Consider the following 18,248-nt stretch of genomic DNA (forward strand, 5'->3'; position numbering starts at 1 on the left):
AGGAACACTTAGCAAATCTATAGAATAGCAACGGGATCAATGAAAGATCAAGTAGAGCATATAATTCAACAAACTGTGTAACTGCAAATATAATTAAATATCAATAAATAACAAGAGCAATGGTTGTAACCCTGGGGAACCCCACTGGGCCGGGCCTTGAGTCCAATAAACAGCCTCCCACCATCACTCTCTGCTTCCTACCATCAAGACAACTGTGCATCCAGTTAGCCAGCTCTCCCTGGATCCCATGTGATCTAACTTTCCACAGCAACTTACCATGCTGAACCTTGTCAAAGGCCTCACTGATACCCATGTCGGCCACGATCCTGGGACAGAGGTGTCACTGATCAGAGGGCACAGATTTAAACAGAGGACAAAGAGGTTTAGAAGGATCTGAAGAGGAGATTTTTCACTCAGAGAGTAGCTGAAATCTGGAACACACTGCCCGAGGTGGTGGTGGAGGCAGGTCCCTTCACAACATTACGAAGTGGATGAGCATTGAAACTGTCGAGATACAGTCAGCTATGAACCGAGTGCTGATAAATGGGACCAGTGTGGACAGTGAGTGGATGGTCAGAACAGGTATGGCTGGCCAAAGGCCTGTTTCCGTGCTGTGTGATCCACCACTCCGGACATGACAAATTAACGATGGTGGCACCGCAAGGCATTGATTTCAAAACCTCTCACCCCTTTCCAACCTGAAATAAACCAGACTGAACCCTTTTGTCACCACTGTGAAAATCTGTTTCTGTCGAGGTAACATACAAATTGGTCACTTCTGCTAAACAACTGGCAATTGATGAAGTCCCTGCGTCTTCCATTAATGTTGCTTCCTTACAGCAAAACTAACCCTGTCACTGTGTAAGAATCAGTGATTAAATCCGGCCCCAAACACTGTGCTTTCATCCCTGTACATTGTAACTTGAACCATCTCACTGAGGGTCTGATGGAGACACAACCCCTGCCCTCTGCACATGTGATCACATCTCCCCTGATTCTGACATTTCAAATACCCTCAGAATGGTTTTCTGATTCAGTCTGAAGGTTGTGGTACATTCAGCTCGTCGTCAGACCTGACAAACCATGTCTTCCCACAGCTGGTTCCACCTGTTGGTGTGTCCTCTTTCCTCCACCTCCAGGAAAGCTGCATCTCCACACAAACTCCTCACTTGAGACGACTGACTGTACCCGTGACACAGGAAATCACATCACTGTCACTCTCCTGATACCATCCGGGAAGCGGTACCGCAACATAAAAGCCAGGACCAACAGGCTCCGGGACAGCTTCTTCCACCAGGCCGTCAGACTGATGAACTCACACTGATTTGAGTGTAATCTATATTACATTGTCTGTTTTATTTATTATAAACTATTATAAATTACTATGATTGCACGTTGCACATTTAGATGGAGTCCTAATGTAAAGATTTTTACTCCTGATGGATGTAAGAAATAAAGTCAATTCAATTCAATTCCTGATTCATAGTCATTGTCATAGTCATACTTTATTGATCCCGGGGGAAATTGGTTTTCGTTACAGTTGCACCATAAATAATAAGTAGTAATAGAACCATAAATAGTTAAACAGTAATATGTAAATTATGCGAGTAAATTATGAAATAAGTCCAGGACCAGCCTATCGGCTCAGGGTGTCTGACTCTCCAAGGGAGGAGTTGTAAAGTTTGATGGCCACAGGCAGAAATGACTTCCTGTGATGCTCTGTGTTGCATCTCGGTGGAATGAGTCTCTGGCTGAATGTACTCCTGTGCCCACCCAGTACATTATGTAGTGGATGGGAGACATTAACCAAGATGGCATGCAACTTGGACAGCATCCTCTTTTCAGACACCACCATGAGAGAGTCCAGATCCATCCCTACAACATCACTGGCCTTACAAATGAGTTTGTTGATTCTGTTGTTGTCTGCCACCCTCAGCCTGCTGCCCCAGCACACAACAGCAAACATGATAGCACTGGCCACCACAGACTCGTAGAACATCCTCAGCATCGTCAGTTGGATGTTAAAGGACCTCAGTCTCCTCAGGAAATAGAGACGGCTCTGACCCTTCTTGTAGACAGCCTCAGTGTTCTTTGACCAGTCCAGTTTATTGTCAATTCGTATTCCCAGGTATTTGAAATCCTCCACCATGTTCACACTGACCCCCTGGATGGAAACAGGGGTCACCGGTACCTTAGCTCTCCTCAGGTCTACCACCAGCTCCTTAGTCTTTTTCACATTAAGCTGCAGATAATTCTGCTCACACCATGTGACAAAGTTTCCTACTGTAGCTCGGTACTCAACCTTATCTCCCTTGCTGATGCATCCAACTATGGCAGAGTCATCCGAAAACTTCTGAAGATGACAAGACTCTGTGCAGTAGTTGAAGTCCAAGGTGTAAATGGTGAAGAGAAAGGGAGACAAGACAGTCCCCTGTGGAGCCCTAGTACTGCTGATCACTCTGTCGGACTCACAGTGTTGCAAGCACACGTACTGTGGTCTGCCAGTCAGGTAATCAAGAATCCATGATACCAGGGAAGCATCCACCTGCATCGCTGTCAGCTTCTTCCCCAACAGAGCAGGGCAGATGGTGTTGAACGCACTGGAGAAGTCAAAAAACATGACCCTCACAGTGCTCGCTGGCTTGTCCAGGTGGGCATAGACATGGATCAGCAGGTAGACGATGGCATCCTCAACTCCTAGTCGGGGCTGGTAGGCGAACTGGAGGGGATCTAAGTGTGGCCTGACCATAGGCCGGAAGAGCTCCAGAACATGTCTCTCCAGGGTCTTCATGATGTGGGAGGTCAATGCCACCGGTCTGTAGTCATTGAGGCCGCTGGGGCATGGCATCTTTGGCACAGGAACGAGGAAGGACGTCTTCGACAGTACAGGAACCCTCTGGAGCCTCAGGCTCATGTTGAATACATGGCAAAGTACTCCACATAGCTGAGGGGTACAGGCTTTGAGCACCCTGGAGCTGACACCATCGGGTCCTGCAGCCTTGCTTGGGTTGAGACGTTTCAGCTGTCTTCTCACCTGTTCAGTCGTGAAGGCCACTGTGGTGGTTTTGTGTGGGGGAGGGGTATGGTCATGACAGCAGGGTGGGGGACTGTGAGGAGGGGTAGGAGGGGAGAGTGGAATATGTGTTGGTTGGGAGCCGAGAACAGATGGCTCATGTGGGGGATGGGCAGGGGTCACAATGTCAAATGTTAAAGAACAGGTTAAGTTCATTGGCCCTGTCCCCACTGCCTTCAGCTCCTCTGTTGTTAGTTTGCCAAAACCCAGTGATGGTCCTCATCCCCTTCCAGACCTCTCTCATGTTGTTCTGCTGGAGTTTCCACTCAAGCTTCCTCCTGTACCTGTCTTTAGCCTCCCTGATCCTGGCTTTCAGGTCCCTCTGTATTGCCCTCAGCTCCTCCCTATTTCCATCTCTAAACGCCCTCTTTTTAGCGTTCAGGATGTCCTTAATGTCCTTTGTTACACATGGTTGTTATTTGAATAACAAAGGACAGTTCTTGTCGGAACATTGCAGTCCACACAGAAGTTGATGAAATCAGTGATGCACTCTGTGAACCCATCAATATCCTCTCCATGTGGCTCACAGAGTGCCTGCCAGTCTGTCACCTCAAAACGACCCTGGAGCGCCTCATAAGCCTCCACCGACCATTTCCTCACTGTCCACGAGGTTGCAGGTTTACTCTTCACTTGGTGTCTGAGCTGCTCGCCTCCGGGTATCCTCCGTCAACAAGCTTCTTCCTCAGTCACCATCTGTGAGATTATAAAAAACAATTAAAACGATCTATCAGACAGCTCCTGTACCCCTCCACCCCTGTTAAAACTCTCTGCTCAGCCCCTTCCCTATTCCCTTTCCCTTTCAGACTCCCGATGTGCCAGCAGATCCGAATTCACCGTGTGGACATTTCTACCCCACAGGAGGCTGTACAAACCCGTGTCCTTCTCTGATGCACAGCTCAGTCACCCCAATCCCTGTCTGCACTCGCAGCCCATGACGGTGACAGCTGTCCTAGACTCTGTAACTCACAATCTTGTAACACAGAATCTTGTTCACAGCAAGTTTAGACAGTCATTAATATGAAGAGAGAATTGTTGTTTCCTGAAAGGACAGGCGAGCGAAGCTGTCTGATCCAATTCACCAGATGGTCCGGTGTTTACAAGTTAATGTGTCCCGGGACCCACTCATAACCCCGACCCACACAGACAGACAGACAGACAGACAGACTGTCCCTTCGCCCCAAACCCCCTGCAGAACCACAAGGAATTGACCCACGGCCCGGGCTCGGTCGCAAAGTGAAAACCGGGGCTGAAGAGAGCCCGGAGACAAACACCCCGCTGCCCACTCCACCAACAACACGGCACAGCCGGACACATCTCACAACACCGGATCCGGTCCCGATGAAACCCGAATTTAATTTTGTTGTTCCAGATCGGACCCAACAAAAGGTGTTTAAAATTGAAGCGCTCCCCCTCACGTGACGTCACACAGCAGTCCCCCCCCACGCGCCTGACGTCACCCATGGTCTCCCCGTATCTGCATCTGCTGTCACGAGCACGGTGCCTTACGTCACACACGCGCTGCTGTGCTCGAGCTTTTTCGGTTTAACGGCGACTGAGCTCGAGCTACGCCCCACCCCCCGAACAGTCAACAGAGGAATTGGACTGATTGCAGAGCTGCGCTATTCCCATTGGTGCGAAGCGATGTCAATCACTGGTTACAACCAATAGTGGAGGCGCACCAGCCGAGAGGGCGTTACCCCGTGTCTGCTGCAGAGCGAACTGCCCGTCAAAGCGGAACAAAATCCCAAAGTAAATGTCCGCTTTCTGATTTATTTCCATTTCCCTCCGAGGGAAGTTGGGGCGTTTGTGAAGCGTCTCCTGCGGCCGGAGTCTGATGTATCGCTGAGAGGTAGGAGGAGACCGCTCGGCCCGTCGGTTTGATGCCGGTTCCCCGGGGAGGGAGAGGATGAAGACGGTGAGAGAGGGGGCGGACAGGATGTTTGTCCCGGTGGGGACAGGAGGGGCTCATCTGTGGAAATGTCTGAGCCCACGGTGGTGGCGATTCACCACATTGGGGGGCAAACACCGGCAGACTGTTGCCCTGCAAGCGGGGCCAATGGTCCGGGCAAAGTGACAATTATTTGTGTTTTGTTGAGACTGTACCGGGAATATGGTGTAAAATCCCGCTCCCCACACTAACACGGGTCACACAGACCAAAGAACAAACTGCCGGAGGAACTCAGTGGGTCGGGCAGCATCTGTGGAGGGAAATGGACCGTCAACATTTGGGGCCGAGACCCTCCCTCTGGACTGAGAGTGGACGGGAAATAGTCCGAGAAAAGAGGTGAGGGGTGGGGATGGGGCAAGAGCTGGGGAGTGAGAGGTGGGTCCAGGTGAGGGGGAGGTGGGAAGGTGGAAATAGTGACAGGGGTGGGAGGTGAGTGGTTGGGGCAACACGGGGCTGCAGAAGATGGAAATTAATTCCATAGAGGGTTAACAGAGAGGTTAGAGAGTATTTGTTATAGAGAGTGCAATGAAGATTCACCAGACTGAACCCTGGAGTGGTGGGGTCATCATATGAAGAAAGATCAAATGTGATAACCCTTTCATTTAGAGAATCGAGGACTGAGAGGTGAACACATTGAAATGCACAACATCATTACCAGTTGAACCAGGGATCCCAGTCTCTGAAAAAGGGGGTGGACTGTCCGGGACTGAGATGAGGGGAAATGTCTCCACTCCGAGGGTGGTGAATGTCTGTAAATTCCCACCACAGAGGGTGGTGAAGACTCAGTGATCGTCCTGACATAAAACAGAGGCCAGCAGATGTGTGGAGACCGGAGGGATCGAAGAAATGAGGATCGGGCAGAAACACGTGACTGAGATGGGAGAGCAGCCGCCATCTTGTTGATGGTTAGAGGGGGTGAATGGCCACCATCTGCTGTTTCAGTGTTACTGTCCAGTGAGGCCGGAGGAATGTGAATGGAAATTAGTGTTTATGAACATAAGACTGATTTAAATGAAACCTGCACATTTCCAGTTTGCATCTGAATTGTGCGTCGGACCGGGATGGAAATCGAGCCCGTGACTCTGTGACCTGGAGGTGGATGGAAAGGGACGGGGAAGATATGGAGTGAAAAACTAAATACGTATCTAGTGTAAATATGGAATAATATGGGAAATGCAGCGGATGGGTTGGGCAGCGTGTGATGGGCGAGGACCAGAGTCACCGGTTCAGGTGGGAGACCCTCCACCCGTTACCTGATCCCGTTTCCTGTTCACATTTTCCCCGCAGATCTGCAGCATCTTCCGGTCACTGCTCTACGTGTCCGTGTAGCTTCATCTTTTGCCTGTTCAGACAAGGCAGTGAGATCTGGATCTGTCACGTCCTCTCGTTGTGGGTGGACAATATGTTTTTGTCTGCAATATTTTCAGCATGTTTCATTCCACTGTTTTTACCTGCTGAAGTGCAGCCAATGTTTCTGGGTGTATGACCCATTTATGTGAGAATTTAGCCTTTTCTATTTATCTGAGCTTCTCAGAAATGTGTGCAGTTTAGTTAAGCTTCACTCCAGAATTTCCAAAGCAACAACTCAGTCAGTCAATTACTTCCACACAATTAAAATAGTTTATTTCATTTTCTTTTTAATGTTGTACTACTTACATAATTTAACTATTTAATATATATATATATTCTTATTTCAAATCACAATTGTTAAAATCTATTGCTATAAATTCAGTTCTATTGCTGCCGCAGAGACAACGAATTTCATGACAAATGCCGGTGCTATTAAACCTGATTCTGATAATTGGTATGGGAGACCTACCACCGGTCACCTGATCCCAGTTATCGCAGATCGTAATGCGAGATTGAAGCCTTTTCCATTTATTTGCATTCTTCAGAAATTACAACAGTTAAGTTTCCTTCTGTGGCTCCAAAGCAGCTCAGTCTGTCTAATATTTCCACATGATTAAAATAGGGAATTTGTTTATTATCATCACGTACAGTGAAAATCTTGCCTGACCTACCTTCCACACAGATTGATACATTACGACAGTACATTGAGCTGATATATGACAAAACAATAACTGTAACAAAGCATTATGGCTGTAGAGAAAGTGCAGTGCAGATAGACATATGGTGCAGGGTCACGTCAAGTTACACTGTGAGGTCAAGTCCATGTTACCATTCATTTGGCTTACAACCGCAGACAGAAAGCCGTCCTTGAGCCTGGTGGTACGCCCTTTGAGGCATTTGAATCTCTTCCCCGATGGGGGAGCGGGTTTGCAGCAAGGATGTCTAGGTTGTGAGGATCTTTGAGTACATGTCCTGCTTTTGCGAGACAGGGGAAGTGTAGGAAGAGTCCATGGTGGGGAGGCTTGTTTCTCTGATGTTCTCTGCTCTCCAAAGTTCTCTGCAGTTCCTTGCAGTCATGAGCAGAGCAGTAGCCATATGAAGGCGTGAAGTATCAACAAGAAGCTCAGAGACCTCGGCCTTCACCCTGCCCTTGTGTAACTGGATCCTGGACTTCCTGTCAGATCGCCGGCAGGTGGTAAGAGTGGACTCCCTCACCTCTGTCTCTCTGACCCTCAGCACACAAACCCCACAGGGTTGTTTCCTTGGCCCTCTCCTTTACTCTCTGTGCACCCATGACTTGTGTCATCACCCACAGCTCCAATCTGCTAATTACATTTGCTGATGACACTACATTGATTGACCTAATCTCAAACAATAACTTTCAATCAATCAAATGGCTCCTGATAAGGCTCGGTCCAAACAAACTTTTCACCCTTCTTCAGGAGATTAGTCAGAGGAAGAGCGATATCTGCAAAGTTCTTACAGAACTTATGATAATATCCAACCATTCCCAGAAATCTTCTAAGAGGCTTCTTACCAGTTGGAATAGGAACTTCAGAAATTGCCTGAACAGGTGCCAACTTGCCTTGACCTACAACATAGCCAAGATAGGTCACAGTGGCATGGCCAAATTCACTCTCAGCTAAAGTTAACTGTAAGGTTGGCCTGGGAAAGCCTGTCAAACAGCTTTTCTACTGCAGAGATATGCTCTTCCCAAATGTCACCCCCTGTGACTAAGTCACCAATATAGGCAACTGCGTGTTCTAACCCTCGAATTACAGAATCAATCATTCTCTGGAATGTTCCTGGAGCATTTTTCATTCCAAGTGGCAAAACATTGTAGTCATACAACCCAGAAGCTGTCACAAATGCAGAAATTTCTCTACCTCTGTCTGTCAATGGAACATACCAATACCCTTTCAACAGATCAATCTTTATAAGAAATTTATCTTTTCCAACCTTATCGATGCAATCATCCACCCTAGGGATAGAATAGGCATCCGTTTTTGTTACTGCATTTACCTTCCTATAATCAGTGCAAAATCTAACACTACCATCAGGTTTGGGCACTATAACACAGGGTGAGCTCCAATCTGATTTTGAAGGCCTAAAAATACCATTTTTCAGCATATATTCAATTTGTTGCTCAGCCAATTTACACTTTTCTACGTTCATGTGATATGGGTGTTGTTTAATCGGTTTGGCTTGACCAATATCTACGTCGTGTACTGCAACCGTCGTTTGCTTGGGAACACCGGGAAATAAATCTTTAAACTTCAGAATTAATTCCTTCAGCTGTTGTTCTTGCTTTGGCTGCAGATGAGCCAACTTGTTATCAATGTTTTCTAGAACAACCAAGTTCATTAGCCTAACTGGGACCATGTTGGGCTTGTAAAAAGTCTCAGGCTACGTCCACACTAGACAGGATAATTTTGAAAACATCGGTTTGGCATAAAAATAATGATTTTCAAAATACCTCCGTCCACATTAGAATGGATATTTGGGTGAATCTCCTCCTACTGGGCATGCTCAAGACACACGGAAAACAAGCGAAGAAGAAAAGGTGTACTTGGTGCGCGTTTGTCCAGAAACATTTTCTGCAGCCATAGTCTCTTCACCGATGTAAGGGACGACAGCTACAACTAAATGGAATGAGGCTTGTTACTGGGCAAAAGTGACATTTGCTGTTACCTCATTTGTTTGCCTTTACCTTGGCCATGTCTTTGTGTATTATTTTTTCTGTGTTTAACATGTGCAATAGAATGAGTTACTGGGCAAAGGTGATAATTGCATCTATTGACTGTTTGCACAAGCAATACATTAATCACATTACACGAGTGTGGTGGTGGACGAACCCAAGTGCAGAACACGGGCGCGGGGACAGAGTCAGAAGGCATTATCGCCGTAGCAAGCATGGAATCGGTTTCCAGGAGAGTCTTTAGCTGAAGTCTTGGGTTTGGAGAGAATCCAGGAGTGATGCTAGACTTAGAACTAATGGCCCTAAGAACCATGAAATGAGGTTACTCACACCAGAGTCGACCAATGAACTGGCAGCTCCTTGTTGTGATCACAGCGTCTTTAGAACATAGAACATAGAACAGCACAGGCCCTTCAGCCCACAATGTTATGCTGACCCTCAAACCCTGCCTCCCATATAAGCCCCCACCTTAGATTCCTCCATATACCTATCTAGTAGTCTCTTAAACTTCACTAGTGTATCTGCCTCCACCACTGACTCAGGCAGTGCATTCCACACACCAACCACTCTCTGAGTAAAAATACTTCCTCTAATACCCCCCTTGAACTTCCCACCCCCTACCTTAAAGCCATGTCCTCTTGTATTGAGCAGTGGTGCCCTGGGGAAGAGGCGCTGGCTATCCACTTTATCTATTCCTCTTATTATCTTGTACACCTCTATCATGTCTCCTCTAATCCTCCTTCTCTCCAAAGAGTAAAGCCCTAGCTCCGCTAATCTCTGATCATAATGCATACTTTCTAAACCAGGCAGCATCCTGGTAAATCTCCTCTGTACCCTTTCCAATGCTTCCACAGCCTTCCTTTATCCTGCATTTTCTGATGGAAAACAGGTGTGTGTAGGTAGTGGAACCTGGGAATGATTGGAAATTAAACGAGGGGATTGAAGCCCAATTCCTGAGGTAAATAGTAAGGTGGTGGATTGCCAGAAGAGTCCGTGACAAATAAAGCGCCTTGTTAAATGTATAAAACATGTCTGCATCAGTGTTATCTTGTATTTCCATACAATGTTACATTAGGCTGTTACACATCTATTGTAAAAGAAGTACTTGCATAAATAGGTAAACTACCTTCACACAAGCAAGGACAGAAAACAGGGCAAAGTTAGTATACTTATTTATTCAGTAAGCTATGGGTCAAAGTATTAGGTAAGTACATTTCTAACTTTTCTGGCTTCAGTATTGTTGCCGTCTGTTCTGAAATTGTTAGGTTGTGTGGGGGGTTGCATTCAAGAAAACAATTAAATGCCATGCTTCCGCCATTTGTTCCGGCATGTCATGACAGCGTTTTTAAAAATATCTGTTTAGCCCGTCCACGCTGCACTACACAATCGGCGTTTTCAAATTTACACGCTCAGGAGGGCGTTGTACAAAATCTCTGTTTTCGAGGGGGGAAAACATTGTTTCAGTGTGGACAGAGGGTCAAAATGAAGAGAAAAAGCTTTGGTCTATCCAGTCTAGTGTGGATGTAGCCTTAGACGAGTCAATTGTTTCATTCTCAGGGTTGCCAGATTCATATATTTTCACAACACTCACAGATGGTGCCTGTTTGTCCAATAAGGCTTTATCTTTTTATGTGTACCACCTGTGTTAGTTTACGTTGGTTGGGTGTTTTAATTACATAATCCATATCATTACTTTGAAAAACTATTCCATACAGTCCATTGAATATCGCCTGAAGTGGATTTGTCAACATTGGAAATAAGGCAAGCACCTTATCCCCCATCTGGTATTTTCTTTCGCAAGCCCACTTATCAAATCAACACTTCATTTTGTTTTGAGAAATCTTTAAGTTTTGTCTCGCTAGACTACAGGCTTGGTGTACTTTATTTTTGAACTTCAAAACATTGTCTAACAAGTTAACAAGTACATCCCCATCAATCCACTGTTCCTTTAACAAGGCCAAAGTTCCCCTCACTCTATGACAAAATACAAGTCCAAAAGGGCTAAAGCCCAGTAATTCCTGTCCCGACTCTCATACTGCAAACAAAAGCAAATGTATTCCTTCATCCCAGTCTTTTCCATTTTCAACACGGTATGTCTTAATCATTGTTTAGAGGGTAGAATGAAATCTTTCTAAAGCCCCTTGCGATTCCAGATGGTACTCAGACGCTGTAATTTGTTTATCTCCCAGTTCATAATCTACCTGCTGGAACAATCCAGATGTAAAATTACTTCCTTGATCAGACTGGATTTCTTTAGGTAAACCAAATAAAATAAAAAAACTTGGTACGAGCCTTCGCCACAGTTTTAGCTTTAATATTTCTGAGAGGTATTGCCTCCAGGAATCTGGATGCAGTACACATAATAGTTAGCAAACACTGATGGCCAGATTCAGTCTTTGGCAATGGGCTAACACAATCCACTATAACTTTGGAAAAGGGTTCACCGAACGCAGGTATGGGCCGGAGTGGGGCCACTGGGGTGACCTGATTAGGTTTACATCCAACTTGACCAGTGTGACAAGTTCTGCAAAAGAACACAACATCTTTCCTCAAATTAGGCCAGTAAAATTCTTTCATAATCCTGTTTACAGTTTTATTCACTCTGAAATGGCCACCTCAGGGCATACCGTGGGCCAAAGTTAAAATGTTAGTCCTATAAACTTTAGGGACTACAACTTGGTGAACAACTGCCCATTCCTCACTCACAGGTATAGCAGGCGACCTCCACTTCCTCATTAACACTCCATCCTTGAGATAATAGCCAACTGGTACTTTCTCAATCTCATTATCTGACAGAGCTGTTTCTTTTAAAGCTTCAATATCAGGGTCTCGGTTCTGTTCTGCTATAAACTCCTTCCTAGACAGAGATAAAACGTTCTCATCAGACTTACTACCTGAATCCTGTTGAAACAATGAAGACAGAAAAGTGCCTGACAGGTCATCATGAACTGAATCCCAATTTTTGGCTGACATGGGTATCGGAATCGTGCTGCACAGAACAGTCTGCATTGGCAGACTTTTTAGCCATACTTCAAGTTACTGTGCAGGAAGGATAAACGTTAAAGTCCATCTGTGGGTTATCAGTGGTTGGCTTAGTTGTCAACTGCACTGCAGGAATAACTTCACCATCTGCCAGGTCATTCCCTAACAACAAAGTAACATCTTCCACCAGTAAACTGGAGCATAATCTGATCTTAACAGGTCCTGAAACCAACCCTGACTGTAAAGTTGCCCTGTGCAATGGCACAGAAACCATGCCACCCCCAATGCCTTTAATAAGATTTACCTCACCAATGTCAGTCTCATCACCAAACTTTAGAACACTGTCTAATATAAGTGACTGAGGAGCCCCAGTATCTCGAAGAATTTTCACTGGTACCGGGGTTGACCCTTCCTTTACTAATACAAACGCATCTGACACAAAATGATCAAATCCCTTCTTAACTCGGTCAGACCTCTCAGTCCTTAACTGAGCCTCAACAGAATGTTCAGAACCCAGTGGGTTTATCAGTGCTTCAACATATTGATCACAGGCATTTGGGACTGTCTCCTTTTCCTTTTTCTTCTTCAGGATGGAACAATTAGCCATAACATGACCAGTTTTCTTACAATAGTAACAAGTAAGAACAAAATATTTCTACTTCAACTGCTTCCCTCCATCCTTACTCTTGTCACTCATCCCAGCTTAAATTTCTGGTTTACCCTGGTTATCCCTGATACTCTTTTGGAAGCTCTTATTCGGGTAAACTTGTGAGTTAAAGCAAACTCATCTGCTAATCAAGCAGACTCCTGCAAACTGGCAGAATCGTTTTCATCTAAATATGTATTTATGTCATCAGGGACGCACCTTTCAAATTCTTCAATTAAGACCAACTCTTTCAAGCTGTTAAAATGATCATTTACATTCTTAGATGTGTACCAGCGGTCAAAACACACAAACTTCTCATGAGCAAATTCCGTATAATTCTGATTCACAGATTTCCTCAAATTTCTAAACTTTTGCCTGTATGCTTCTGGGACCAACTCGTAAGCTTTGAGCACAGCCTGTTTCACTGTGTCATAATCAGCTGCTTCATCAACTGTCAAAGCAGAATAGGGTTGCTGAGCCTTCCCCTTAATTACACTTTGTAAGAGAATAGGCCAACCCTCTTTTGGCCACTTTACACTCTGAACAAACTTCTCAAATGCAAAGTATTTATCAGCTTCTGCCTCGTCAAATGGAGGTACCAATTTAACTTCCTGACTGGCTTCAAACTTATCACCGAAGTCTAAAGCTAGACCCCTTTTCTGTGATCTCTCTATCTTTTCTAACTCGAACAGCCTCTGTCTTTCTGCTTCTTCTCTCTGCTTTTCTGCCTCTTCAGCCTCAAACTGCCTTTGCCTTTCCACATCCTCCATCTTTAATTTTTCTAACTTGTACTGGAGCTCAAGCTCACTAGGTTTACTTTCAGGAAACAGCTCCAACCCTTTCACTTTAAACACATCCTCAGATACAAAATACTCAGCTATTATCCTCTGCCTCTGTGACCTCCTCATTGTCGATTTCACCTTAGCAAGTTCTAACTTTTTAGCAATTCTCAACAAGTCAATCCTTCTGGCGTACTCTAACGCCTCAGAGGTTGGCGCTTGCAGAAATCTATCGACATCCATTGCTGCTGATTTTCCACACACAAGTAAATCAAAAAGGATTTCCCCAATGAAATTGATAATTAATCAATACACTCCCAATTTTGTTCCTATCCTGGACGCAGACCCCAATTTTGTTACGAACCGTAACATTTTAGAAATGAACCAGCAGCAGTAGACTACACCTGGAATTTGGTTTTGATGTTAAAACCACTATCTTTATTAGTATCTACTTATAATACAGTAACTTCAGAAAGATAAACAAAAGTTAACAGTGTTATGTGTATATATGTGTGTAAATATAACTTCCAGACTATTGAGCTCGGGGGAAACAAGCCTTAGAGTCTTGTGATGGTAAAGTACGAAAATTCAGTTCATCCACGGAATAGGTGATGAGAGAGAGATATTTGTAATCCTGGGTAAATGTCGAGAGAAGGCAATTATGTCGAATTCCACAGGTTCCACGGTGGTAAAATGAGATAACAGTCGCCGTAGATTTTATCCGGCTTTGTTCCAAATCCACTTACAAATTATCACCTAAAGTGACTTGTCACAAGGGGTATCGTCTTCCAGTGAATTACCAGACCACACCCAGGCAAGGGATAACACGTAAGTGGTCTTCACAGGGTACCCCAAATCCGATCCACTCCTATGGATCAAACGAGGTGATAAACACACATTCGATGTTCGCTGAATCGATAATTAACCCACCCTTGTGGGCATAGAAGAGTTCTAAACAGTGACCCTTGGCCACTATTTCCCTTTTTTCAATCCTTCCATTTTTCCTCTGTCTCCGTCTGACTTTGAGTGTCTGCGTCCTTGGTTAAAACCAAACAAGCTGCAAGTCAGACTGATTCACCTTCTTAATCTCGCTCTCTCTCTTAAAATGACAGTCCACAGCAAATGAAACCTCGGGATTCATAACAACGGCCTCTTCCCATTGTGAACTGACTGGTGTGCCAGTAGTTGGGATGATTCAGTGAATCCCTTCCCACATTCTAAGCAGGTGAACAGTTTCTCCCCAGTGTGAACTTGCTGATGTCTCTGTAGGTTGGATGACTGAGTGAATCTCTTCCCACATTCTGAGCAGGTGAATGGCTTCTCCCCATTGTGAACTCGCTGGTGTTTCAAGAGACCAGATGACCAAGTAAATCCCTTCCCACATTCTGAGCAGGTGAACGACCACTCCCCAGTGTGAACTGACTGGTGTGCCAGTAGGTGGGATGACCGAGCGAATCCCTTCCCACAGTCTGAGCAGGTGAACAGCCTCTCCCCTGTGTGAACTCGCTGATGACTCTGTAGGGTGGATGACAGTACAAATCCCTTCCCACAGACTGAGCAGGTGAACAGCTTCTCTCCAGTGTGAACTCGCTGGTGATTCTGTAGGTCGGATGACCGAGTGAATCCCTTCCCACAGACTGAGCAGGTGAACGGCTTCTCCCCAGTGTGAACTCGCTGATGACTCTGTAGGATGGATGACAGTGTAAATCCCTTCCCACAGACTGAGCAGGTGAACGGCTTCTTCCCAGTGTGAATTTGCTGGTGACTCTGTAGGGTGGATGACCAAGTGAATCCCTTCCCACAGACTGAGCAGGTGAATGGCTTCTCCCCAGTGTGAACTCGCTGGTGTCTCTGTAGGATGGATGACCGAGTGAATCCCTTCCCACAGTCCGAGCAGGTGAACGGCTTCTCCCCAGTGTGACCTCGCTGATGAATATGTAGGTGGGATGACTGAGTGAATCCCCTCCCACATTCAGAGCAGGTGAACAGCCTCTCCCCAGTGTGAACTTGCTGATGACTCTGTAGGGTGGATGACAGTGTAAATCCCTTCCCACAGACTGAGCAGGCAAATGGCTTCTCCCCAGTGTGAATTTGCTGGTGACTCTGTAGGTTGGATGACCGAGTGAATCCCTTCCCACAGACTGAGCAGGTGAACGGCTTCTCCCCAGTGTGAACTCGCTGATGACTCTGTAGGATGGATGACCGAGTGAATCCCTTCCCACATTCTGAGCAGGTGAATGGCTTCTCCCCAGTGTGACCTCGCTGATGAATCTGTAGGTGGGATAACCGAGTGAATCCCTTCCCACATTCTGGACAGGTGAATGGCCACTCCCCGGTGTGAACTGACTGGTGTGCCAGTAAGTGGGATGACTGAGTGAATCCTCTCCCACAGACTGAGCAGGTGAACAGCTTCTCCCCAGTGTGAACTCGCTGGTGTGTCAGTAAGTGAGATGACAAAGTGAATCCCCTCCCACAGTCCGAGCAGGTGAATGGCCGCTCCCTAGTATGAACTTGCTGGTGTGCCATTAGGTAGACGAGCAAGTGAATCCCTTCCCACAGTCTGAGCAGGTGAACGGCTGCTCCCCAGTGTGAACTGACTGGTGTGTCCACAGGTGGGATGACCAAATGAATCCTTTCTCACACACAGTACAGGTGAATGGCCTTGCCCAGTGTGAACTTGCTGATGGACCTTGAATTGAGATGACCGAGTGAATCCATTCCCACTGTCTGAGCAGGAAGGATGGTTGATTGAATCCCTTGCTCCACTTAAACAGCTAGACAGAGACAGCAAAACTGGTGTGCCATGTTTGAGATCCCTGGAGACAAATTCCTTCTTGTTTTTAACCTGTAAAAAGATTTTAAAAATCCATTAATGGATGTAGGACAACGTTTCAGATGAGGGTACTTGACTTGCCAAGGTTTGATCTAGTATCACACTGTTACAGTGAGGTTGAACCCAAGTTGGAGAGAGAAATCATCTTCTGACTGGCACTGTGCTGGTATCTGGAATGACCATCAATTCCCTGATGCTCTTCCTGTCTCACTGGATTGCAGTGCTTTAAAAGCGATAGAGAGGGGGCAGAAAGGGGAGGAGGGGTGGCATTACAGGTCTGGGATACTATTACAGCTACGGAAAGTGTAGGTAATGTAGCAGGATCCTCTTTTGAGTCAGTATGGGTTCAAGTCAGGAACAGGAAGGGAGCAGTTACTCTGTCGGGGGTATTCTATAGGCCCCCTGGTAGCAGCAGAGATACAGAGGAACAGATTGGGAAGCAGATTTTGGGAAGGTGCAAAAATAACAGGGTTGTTATCATGGGTGACTTTAACTTCCCTAATATTGATTGGCACCTGATTAGTTCCAAGGGTTTAGATGGGGCAGAGTTTGATAAGTGTGTCCAGGACAGATTCCTGTCACAGCATGTGGACAGGCCAACTAAGGGGAATGCCATACTAGATCTAAACCTAGGTAATGAACTGGGTCAGTTTAGAAATCTCTCAGTGGGTGAGCATCTGGGGTTCAGTGACCACCACTCCCTGGCATTTAGCATTATTATGGAAAAGGATAGAATCAGAGAGGACAGGAAAATTTTTAATTTGGGGATGGGCAAATTATGAGACTATAAGGCTGGAACTTGTGGGAGTGAATTGGGATGATGTTTTTGCAGGGAAATATACTATGGACATGTGGTCAACGTTTAGAGATCTCTTGCAGGATGTTAGGGATAAATTTGTCCCAGTGAGGAAGATAAAGAATGGTAGGATGAAGGAACCATGGCTGACAAGTGAGGTGGAAAATCTAGTCAGGTGGAAGAAGGCAGCATACATGAGGTTTAGGAAGTAAGGATCAGATGGGTCTATTGAGGAATATAGGGAAGCAAGAAAGGAGATTAAGAAGGGGCTGAGAAGAGCAAGAAGGGGGCATGAGAAGGCTTTGGCGAGTAGGGTAAAGGAAAACCCCAAGGCATTCTTCAATTATGTGAAGAACAAAAGGATGACAGGAGTGAAGGTAGGACCGATTAGAGATAAAGGTGGGAAGATGTGCCTGGAGGCTGTGGAAGTGAGCGAGATCCTCAATGAATACTTCTCTTCAGTATTCACCAATGAGAGGGAACTTGATGATGGTGAGGACAATATGAGTGAGGTTGATATTCTGGAGCATGTTGATATTAAGGGAGAGGAGGTGTTGGAGTTGTTAAAATACTTTAGGATGGATAAGTCCCCGGGGCTTGACGGAATATTCCCCAGGCTGCTCCATGAGGCAAGGGAAGAGATTGCTGAGCCTCTGGCTAGGATCTTTATGTTTTCGTTGTCCATGGGAATGGTACCAGACGATTGGAGGGAGGCGAATGTTGTCCCTTGTTCAAAAGAGGTAGTAGGGGTACTCCGGGTAATTATTGACCAGTGAGCCTTACATTTGTGGTGGGAAAGCTGTTCGAAAAGATTCTTAGAGATAGGATCTATGGGCACTTAGAGAATCATGGTCTGATCAGGGACAGTCAGCATGACTTTGTGAAGGGCAGATCATGTCTAACAAGCCTGATAGAGTTCTTTGAGGAGGTGACCAGGCATATAGATGAGGCTATTGCAGTGGATGTGATCTATATGGATTTTAGTAAGGCATTTGACAAGGTTCCACATGGTAGGCTTATTCAGAAAGTCAGAAGGCATGGGATCCAGGGAAGTTTGGCCAGATGGATTCAGAATTGGCTCGCTTGCAGAAAGCAGAAGGTCGTGGTGGAGGGAGTACATTCAGATTGGAGGATTGTGACTAG

At 45.8% G+C, this 18,248-nt stretch overlaps 1 protein-coding gene across 1 annotated transcript; it reads right to left on the reverse strand.

The window, feature by feature from the left end:
- Window positions 1-11,602: 11,602 nt before the first annotated feature.
- LOC140206863 (uncharacterized) lies at window positions 11,603-16,102 on the reverse strand. Its single transcript, XM_072275117.1, has one exon. The coding sequence runs from the start codon at window positions 16,000-16,002 to the stop codon at window positions 14,614-14,616; it is 1,389 nt and encodes a 462-aa protein (XP_072131218.1). The 5' UTR covers window positions 16,003-16,102; the 3' UTR covers window positions 11,603-14,613.
- Window positions 16,103-18,248: the final 2,146 nt, after the last annotated feature.

Source organism: Mobula birostris, chromosome 13 (assembly GCF_030028105.1).
Source record: "Mobula birostris isolate sMobBir1 chromosome 13, sMobBir1.hap1, whole genome shotgun sequence".
NCBI lineage: Eukaryota > Metazoa > Chordata > Chondrichthyes > Myliobatiformes > Myliobatidae > Mobula > Mobula birostris.

Excerpts from the sequence above, each read along its gene's own strand:
- LOC140206863 (XM_072275117.1), bottom strand. The coding sequence starts at position 16,002 with ATGGCACACCAGCAAGTTCATACTAGGGAGCGGCCATTCACCTGCTCG.